Genomic DNA, 9,358 nt, shown 5'->3' with positions numbered 1-9,358 from the left:
GAAATGACTGGCAGAATCCGAGACCTGGGAGAAGAGTTGGTAGAAGAAGATTGGAAGAAATTTAAAGACCATCTACAGAAACATTGTAAAATTAAGGAATGTTAGAAGGATGCTGGAATGAAGTTATGTGGCTTTAGAAGTAATGTTACAAAGGGGTATGTAAAAATGGATTGTTAATAGGTGAGAATGTAAAGTTATAATATATTAAGATAAATTATTAAGATAAAAGTAAAAATGGAAAGGATTTGCTGAAATAACTAATTGAACTAGAATACAAAAAAGGGAGGTGTGAGGAGGTCAGGGAAACAAGTAAATGAAAGACAAGATATGGAAAGGTTGATTTGTTTTTAATTGTTTTTATTTTTCTGTATTTTGTATTTTTTTCATTTTTTTCTTTTTTTTCTTATTCTTGTAACTTTTTTGAAACTTTAATAAATATTATTATTTTTTTAAAAAAAGAGAACCTTGTTAGAAAATGGTCTTCTTCTTCTTTGGCGATCACTCGTAGCCAAGTAAGATTGTCTTCCATAAAACGAAATGGAATAAAACAGTGGGAAAAGATCAGTGCTTGGAGCAAGACGGGCAGCCAGTGCACAGATTGAGAAGGTGCTGTGAAAGTTGATGGACCATCAACTATGTTCACAACTTATTTTTAGGGAGCCCACGCTAGAAATGCAATTGCAGATAGGGACCCCACACAACAGTTGGGCTAATCTGTCATTTTGGGTTTCTCACTCTTAAATTCAGTTCTCCACATTTACACATCCGTTAGTAATTTTTTTAAAGTCCTTTTGAAAATTCACCAGCATTTTACTGTTAATCTGTCTGAATAAACACATCTTTCTGTGCAATTTTGCCTAAAATACACAATTTTTAGCTGTCTTAAGCCCCTTATATAATGCATTCTTGAATGCTCTTTTCACTAGTATATGCATTTTTGCACAGTTTCCCCTAATAAGTGCATTTGTACAGAAGACTTGGCAGGAAAGCTGCATTGCAAGCACAAATTCTGAAGGATGGCTTCGGTGCCCTATAACTGTGAATTTGATCTGCTGCCAAGGTCTTGAGCAGCTGTAAAAGTCACCATATGACCTGACTTTGACATCTGTTCCAGAAAGTCCAACATGTTAAGTGAATGCAAGCTCATATCGGAATTTGACCACACCCTGCACTGCTACTTTGCTCAAGCAAACATAGCTTGTCTCTCACTGTCAGTGTTTCTATAGCTGCTATCATTTTCTCTTCCACAACTGAGAAGAGTGACTCAGACAACAAATATCGAGGAGAGCACTCTGACAGCACCCAGGACAGCAAAACAACGGGTGGCAGCTTCCTTCCAGCTTCTACATACATTTCCTGCAATTCTGAAGTTTGCTGCTGGACCCAAATAGCTTCTAAACCGGTAAGTAGGAAGACAATCAGGGAAAGAGTGGGATTGTGTGAATGAGAGTAATGTGATTTGGTGTTGCTACAGTGTCTACTTAATGTCCCTGTGGAACTGCTTTGCTGCTTTGAAGTACAGTATAGCATATTTACAGCAACTGCTGTTGTTTAGCTTGCCTTCCCTCTTGCCCCCTCCCTGACTTAATGCAACTCCAGAATCGTGGTGAGGCACTAGAAATCCTCCAATGGGGGCTATAGTCTGACTTCATCCAAATCCAGGATTGTGATACAGCGCTGCAGGGCCTGAATGATGAAAACCTTACATTTATATATATATATAGGAAGATATTTGCTGTTGCATTGTCTCTTCATTACATGATTATGAAATTGTTCTTATGGTGGTTTGCAGAGAAGGGGTAGTGACATAGCTGTCAAAGGGACCAGCAGCCAAAATAAGGGATCAACAATTACTTTGATAAAATACATATTTTGTTGCATGCAAATGGTTTTAGATACCTATTAGGTCCATAAATTACCATATAGCATATATTCAACACAAAAAAGCAACAATTTGTTGTTGACAAAGGGCAGCTGGACATAGAAAGGGCCCCATTACCTTCAGTAGCTTATTTAAGGGACATCATCAATAAGGGTCAGCAGTGGGACATGGCGCTGGGATAAGGGTCTGTCCCGCCAAATAAGGGATGCTTGACAGCTATGGGTAGTGAACAGTGGAATTATGGGATGGAAGGGAGAAAAGTCAAAGAAGTGGGTGGGGGGCATGTTTCAAAGACTGTGAAAGAACATTGAAGGAATGTGGGCACATCAAAAAGAAGGTGATGGCTGAGCCACGTTTTTCAGGAAGGGAGCCTGAAGGACTGAATCAAATAGTAACCAAAGATCCAACTACCGTCATATCAGAGCTCAGCTGGGGCCCGGCTGCCAGTTCCAACTCTCCTGACCTTGGACAGGAGAGTCCAGGTCCTGCTGTCTTGAAGGAAGAAATGGACGATAGTCAGCCACAGAGAAATGTCCTACACCAGAGAAGGTAAAAACAAATAAAATGTTGCCCCAACTCTCTCTCCAGCTTGCTGCTTTTCCTCTGGCTCACATCCCTGCAACTTTCTGTCCTCAACTCTGGTTTTGTCTGTTGAGGGAGGTGGCAAAATTCATTTTCCATCTGGCACAAGCCCCTTAATACCCCATCGTCTCACCAGGAAGCTACCTTGGCTATTCCAGGAATTAGAAGGCTTGGTAAGCTTTTAACACTTGCTGGGTCCAGGGATTAGAGGGGTCTGGTGTACAGCTTCACACACACACCCCAAATTTATAATGCTATATTTGGGGGAGAACCAGGAAATCACAGGCTTAATGTGTATCTCACATAGATTTGTGGAAAGCATTACGAAACCTAGAATTGCTAAGCAAATAAACAAATCAGGAAGAGGAAAATGACACATAGTTTCAAAAAACAAAAACAGTCTTTCTGAATTCTTCTTAACAAACATGTAGATAAAGCTGATCCATTAAACATTACTCACTCTCTCTCTCTCTCTCTCTCTCTCTCTCTCTCTCTCTCTATATATATATATATATACACACTTTTGCAAAATCCCTTCCCAAAAATACCCCCACATTTGAACTCATGCAGGAGCAGGTTTCCTCCAATTTACTATTTGAAGAACAAAGTATAAAAGTAATCATCATCACCATAATTTTATTAGTACCCTGACCATCTGACTGGGTTGTCCCAGTGACTCTGGATGGATTCCAACAGGATATACAAACACGGTAAAACATCAATCATGAAAAACCTTCCCTATACAGGGCTGCCTTCAGATGTCTTCTAAATGTCAGTTAGCTGTTTATCTCCTTATCTGATGGGAGGGCGTTCCACAGGGCGGGTGCCACTACCGAGAAGGCCCTCTGCCTGCTTCCTTGTAACTTCACTTCTTGCAGTGAGGGAACCGCCAGAAGGTCCTCGGTGCTGGATCTCAGGGTCCAGGCTGAGCAAAACTGGGAGAAATATGCAGTGGGGTCCCCCAAGCTATTATTTGTACTGGATTTATTCAGTAATGACTGTTGAGTCAGGGAAGAGGGCAAAGGGGAAGACAACAGCAAAGGATTGTTTATTGTTTTAAAAAACGACAACAACCCCCAAGCAGAATACAGTGGTACCTCAGGTTACAGATGCTTCATGTTACAGACTCTGCTAACCCAGAAATAGTACCTCGGGTTAAGAACTTTGCTTCAGGATGAGAACAGAAATTGTGTGGCGGCGGCGCAGCGGCAGCAGGAGGCCCCATTTGCTAAAGTGGTGTCTCAGGTTAAGAACAGTTTCAGGTTAAGAACAGACCTCCAGAACAAATTAAGCTCTTAACCCGAGGTACCACTGTATAAAGCGCTTCCAAAGGTACCCAGCAGCAGAGCAATTTAAGATAGGAGAAACTGGGCAATAAAATGGCAATTGCATTTCAGTTTGAGTGAATGCAAAGTGAGTCACATCTTCACATTTACTTGTGATGGAGACTGAGAACTAGCTGCAACCATCAAGGAAAGAGATGTTTCACGGCGGCTAGCTCAAAGGAGATCCAGTGGGACCACCAAACAACAAAGGAGTGCAAGGAATAACAAGAGCAATGTGGATAAATTAGAAGGACCCTCGATCCAATCAAGCATGTTCTTTTGTTTAAGGAATCATCCCGAAGCAAGAGCGCATGAAAGACCTGCAATGCAAGGTGTGTATGAAAGGCCTTACGACGTTGTGAGACACTGGAAACAAAATACTACTGAATAGGGGGACCTCAATATACTGTTGAATATTGGAGGACCACATTACAGTGGTACCTCGGGTTACATATGCTTCAGGTTACAGACTCCGCTAACCCAGAAATAGTGCTTCAGGATAAGAACTTTGCTTCAGGATGAGAACAGAAATCGTGCTCTGGTGGCGCGGCAGCAGCAGCAGGCCCCTTAGCTAAAGTGGTGCTTCAGGTTAAGAACAGTTTCAGGTTAAGAACGGACCTCCAGAACGAATTAAGTTCTTAACCCGAGGTACCACTGTATATCTATATCAAGTTTTTTTTAAAAAAAAACAGCACATGATAGAGGAGCAGGTTGATTACACTGCTGCCCTGTCCGTCTTCAAAAGAGGTCCGGGCAGGAGAACATTTGAGTGGGGAAGACCAGCTAGAAGCCACTTTTGATTTACCAGAGCTGTCACATTCCAGCACCGGGGCGGGGGGTGGGGAGGCGAGACGGCATGAATATGCATGCTTTTATGCCCAATCATCTGTGATTTTTCTACACAAGATGGGGAGAGAGCTAAGAAACCAGAAGATATCATAGAACTCTTTAACATTTCAAAAGCAAAAAAAACAACAACCCTGGCTTACGTAGTGTCATGGGGCGGGGGGATCAGATGGAAACATATTTGGTGCCCGAGGCAGAGCATCAAAAATAACAGCAACAATAATACATTCAGTGGTGAATAATTTGCACCCTCTCTCATGATATCCAAAACTGGCTGCCTAACAGTAGAGCCGGCCATGCTGTTAAGTTAAATCAAGCGTACTTCTGTGCATTTGCAGTTCCCCTCATTTTCTTACAGTTTGGTAGTTTCCCCCCCTCCCCAAATTTGTTCATTTTGTTCCTATGACCAGAACTGCAAAATGCCACTGAGATAAAATAAATTATATATCCTCCTTGCCCCATTTTAGGCATTAGCACGGCCCTCATCATTTGTCTGTTTTATTTCCTTTCAGAGAATCAACAAAGAACTATTATCGTAGCTGCAATCATAAGCATCCCATTCATAGTTTGGTGGGCAGGTGAGTTTTCTGAATTATTATTATTTTTTAGTGCTTTGTTCTAGGTCTCTGCCCGCTGGCCATTGCCCCCTGCTGCTGGTGAGTGCCAGCGCTAGGTCTGCCAAGTGGAGATGCCACAGCAACCCCTGCTCAACTACCCTAGGGAAGAAATGGCAAGGGCTGTCCTCTGGGGTCTCCTGGCATGATTCAGATCCCTTTCCCCATCACAAGGGAAGAAGAAGAAGAGGAAGAAGAAGAGTTTGGATTTGATACCCCGCCTTTCACTCCCTTTAAGGAGTCTCAAAGCGGCTAACATTCTCCTTTCCCTTCTTCCCCCACAACAAACACTCTGTGAGGTGAGTGGGGCTGAGAGACTTCAGAGAAGTGTGACTGGCCCAAGGTCACCCAGCAGCTGCATGTGGAGGAGCGGGGAAGCGAACCCGGTTCCCCAGATTACGAGTCTATCGCTCTTAACCACTACACCACACTGGCTCAAAGGGGCCTTTGATTCCCACTTCAACCGTCAGGTGAGGTTGATTCCCTCCCTCCTTGTTCCTGATGTATATCTTCATTCACCGCTTCTTCCCTGTCAGGAAGGGACACACCATTTTGTAGTTCGCCTCAGGTGGCAAAATCTCTTGGGCCAGGTGTGAATGTAAGGGGGGTTGAATTCTGCACAAATATTCATCATTTTATGATCATATCTACTCATATTTTAGCATTGGTAATCTTAAACTAATAATAATGTAGGCAGGTTCAGAGGAGAGTATTTTTTCTCTTACATTTGCAGCACAGTATACTAATCAGCCATCCTCTGAGGTGTCATCTGTTCGAGCCTGCCCAGCTTTGTGGATCAACTATGAGGGAAAATGCTACTTTTTCTCAGAGGAAAAAGGAGATTGGGCTTCCAGTCAGATATTTTGTGATTCACATAATTCCGTCCTGGCTGTGATTGACAGTGAGCAAGAAAAGGTACGTCCAACCAATGACATTTGAGAGGCAATTAAGTCTGTGAGAAAATTACTGCTATACAGCCCTGACAGAAACACAAAGTCAACTCTTGATTCATCTTGAATCATCATAACTTGGGACATGAGCAAATTCTCCATCTCAGCCGCCAAGGAACCATTTTCTTTGCCATGTTTTCAAATATACTGATATGCAGGATTTTGGAAAGGTGACGAAAGACTAGGATGTCGTTGCGTCACCTATGATGTATGTCATTGTAGATAAATGTTTAAAGAAGTATTACAGTGAGCAGGGCTGATGGTAATACAGAATCCATGTACAGTGGTACCTCAGGTTACAAACACCTCAGGTTACAGAGGTAGTAGTAGTACCTCGAGTTAAGAACTTTACCTCAGGATGAGAACAGAAATCGCGCACTGGCAGAGCAGCAGCAGCAGGAGGCCCCATTAGCTAAAGTGGTACCTCAGGTTAAGAACAGTTTCAGGTTAAGAACGGACCTCCGGAATGAATTAAGTTCCTAACCTGAGGTACCACTGTAATTATTTAAGCTCAGCACTGGTGCTAGAGAGGGGAGACTGGCAATGGTGACAATTCAAACTGCTGGAGCTGACTTTTAAAGCCCTAAACGGCCTCGGCCCAGTATACCTGAAGAAACATCTCCACCCCCATCGTTCAGCCCAGACACTGAGGTCCAGCACCGAGGGCCTTCTGGCTGTTCCCTCACTGCGAGAAGCAAAGTTACAGGGAACCAGGCAGAGGGCTTTCTCGGTAGTGACGCCCGCCCTGTGGAACGCCCTCCCACCAGATGTTAAAGAAATAAACAACTATCTGACTTTTAGACGACATCTGAAGGCAGCCCTGTTTAGGGAAGCTTTTAATATTTGATGTATTATTGTATTTTAATATTTTGTTGGAAGGCGCCCAGAGTGGCTGGGGAAACCCAGCCACATGGGCGGGGTATAAATTATTATTATTATTATTATCATCATCATCTTCCCAGAAACAGCAGTCCCTTTGCTGGGATGGGGCCTGCAAAACAGTGAAGAGGTCTGTCTTTGCAGCTGCCCTGCCCCATTCTCATCCTGGCAAATACAGAGTGCGGCCACCACATCACCCACCCCATGCTGCTGCTGTATAGGCAGCCAACTAAGATCAGCTCCACTACAGAATCATAGAATCACATCAACACAGAGGGATAAGAAGGGATTTCTTTGAAGACAGCAGTTCTAAATCTGAATTTTGTGTGGCTTTAAGGCATTCGTTCTGCGCTACATCAGGGACACTGGTCACTGGATTGGCCTGAGGAAGGACTCTGGACAAACCTGGAAATGGGGAAATGGGCAAGAATTCAAGAACATGTGAGTCCTTGTTCTCTTCAGTGTCTGGACTCTGGGATGGAAACCACCAAGTAGCCTGACAATTGCCTAGAGACAGATCTGCCATTCTTCCACATTTTTACATGGATATAATATTTCTTAGATACTATTAAAAGTAAAGGGACCCCTGACCATTAGGTCCAGTCGTGACCAACTCTGGGGTTGCGGCGCTCATCTCGCTTTATTGGCTGAGGAAGCCGGCGTACAGCTTCCGGGTCATGTGGCCAACATGACTAAGCCGCTTCTGGAGAACCAGAGCAGCGCACGGAAACGCCGTTTACCTTCCTGCCAGAGCAGTACCTATTTATCTACTTGCACTTTGATGTGCTTTTGAACTGCTAGGTTGGCAGGAGCAGGGACTGAGCAACGGGAACTCACCCTGTCGCAGGGATTCGAACTGCCTACCTTCTGATCAGCAAGTCCTAGGCTCTGTGGTTTAACCCACAGCACCACCCACGTCCCTTAGATACTATTAGATTCTCAATAAAACCCAATTCTCAAACTAATGTACCACAAAGGGATGGAGTTAGGGAGGGTTGGAATCAAAATTGAGATGGGTGGGTGTGGGGGGCTCTTGTGGAACAACCAACAGAATAGGTTTGTGAACGAAGAAGGAAGGGTTCATGTTTCCTGCCTTGGAAAGATCAAACTAGCCCTGACCATGCAGAGAAGAGAAGTATGTTGTGTAGATATGAAGTAAACACAGAGAGTTAGCAAAATATCTTTTTTATTATTTGTAATAAGTTCTAGCACAACTTTCACCACCTCATTGCAGAAGCTTACATACACAAAATAAAAATAGCACTAGAAACCTATTACAAGTAGAACCACAGCAACACTGTAATCAGGGCAAAACATAATGCTTAATTGTTTATTAAAAAGTAGGCAAGATTAAGTGAGGAATATCTGTGATTTTATAAATATGTCCATTTAAAATGGGAAGATGGAGGACCTTGTTAACATACTTTCCCATTTTTAGATGGATATTGAAAAAAATATTTTAAAAATTGTATAATAGACAACTGGGAGAGAATTTCCTAACTGCTGGTGCCAGCACCAAGGAGGCCCTACCTCTTATCACTAAAGAGGGACTACTGTAGTCAGTCTTAAGGTTCCTATGAGCACAGACAGAAGTACAATACATCTGTGCTCTGAGATATGTCATTTTGGACACTTTCCTCTTTCTGTGAAACAGAGAATGGCCCCCTTGGCTTGATCCTGTTTTCTTGGTTCTTTTGCTGCAGGTTGGAGCTGAAAGAAGACGGAGAGTGTGCGTTTCTGAGCACTGACATTGCCGTGTCAGATTGTCAGGTAGCAAGAAACTGGATCTGTAGCCAGCCTGATACTTATACAAGGAGCAGAAGTTAGGGCGCCATCCTAACCCAAGATCCACTGGGGTGAATGGGCAGCATAGGAGATCCAAATGAGAACTCCAGCCAGTAATCTGGTCTCTGCATTTTTGGACCAACTAAACTTTCCAAGTCATCATCAAGGGCAGCTTTTCCTCTCTTTGAAACAGAGAGTGGCCAACTTGGCTTAATCATGCTGTTGTCTTGGGTCTTTTGTTGGAGGTGAAAGAAGAAAATCAAGTGTGCATTTCTGAGCTTCTTTGTAACCCCACTTTCTAAAGCAGCGCCCATATATTCTGTCTCTTTCATTTCCATGTAATAAACCAAATCCTTACAACTTCCTCGTATGACAAATTCTTGATTAGGCAACAGTGTTAAAGGCATGCACACATTTTAAATGGATGCATATCCTGGCCCCATGCAAAAGACTCCATTCCTCTCGAGAGTGTATGTCAAGTCTATACACATATGT

At 43.2% G+C, this 9,358-nt stretch overlaps 2 protein-coding genes across 5 annotated transcripts in view; both read left to right on the top strand.

The window, feature by feature from the left end:
• LOC310837896 (C-type lectin domain family 2 member D-like) overlaps positions 1-9,358 on the top strand; it is a 201,075-nt gene that overhangs the window by 25,696 nt on the left and 166,021 nt on the right. The gene's annotated exons all lie outside the window — the stretch shown is intronic.
• LOC310838027 (early activation antigen CD69-like) lies at positions 1,234-9,223 on the top strand. Of its 3 annotated transcripts, XM_083725360.1 has the most exons (8): positions 1,236-1,402; positions 2,305-2,431; positions 3,035-3,174; positions 4,078-4,121; positions 5,148-5,213; positions 5,983-6,164; positions 7,416-7,519; positions 8,782-9,223. In XM_083725360.1, exons 4-8 carry the CDS (start codon positions 4,115-4,117, stop codon positions 8,903-8,905), a joined length of 483 nt encoding a protein of 160 aa, XP_083581486.1. In that variant the 5' UTR covers positions 1,236-1,402; positions 2,305-2,431; positions 3,035-3,174; positions 4,078-4,114; the 3' UTR covers positions 8,906-9,223. The 3 variants fall into 3 exon arrangements, with proteins under 3 accessions (XP_083581487.1, XP_083581485.1, XP_083581486.1); XM_083725359.1 differs by lacking the exon at positions 3,035-3,174 and having other exon boundaries at positions 1,235-1,402; XM_083725361.1 differs by lacking the exons at positions 2,305-2,431; positions 3,035-3,174 and having other exon boundaries at positions 1,234-1,402.

This window comes from Podarcis gaigeae, assembly GCF_964106915.1.
Source record: "Podarcis gaigeae genome assembly, chromosome: 2".
Classification (NCBI taxonomy): domain Eukaryota; kingdom Metazoa; phylum Chordata; class Lepidosauria; order Squamata; family Lacertidae; genus Podarcis; species Podarcis gaigeae.
The sequence above is the reverse complement of the archived record's forward strand: the minus strand, read 5'-3'. Positions and strand labels throughout refer to the sequence as shown.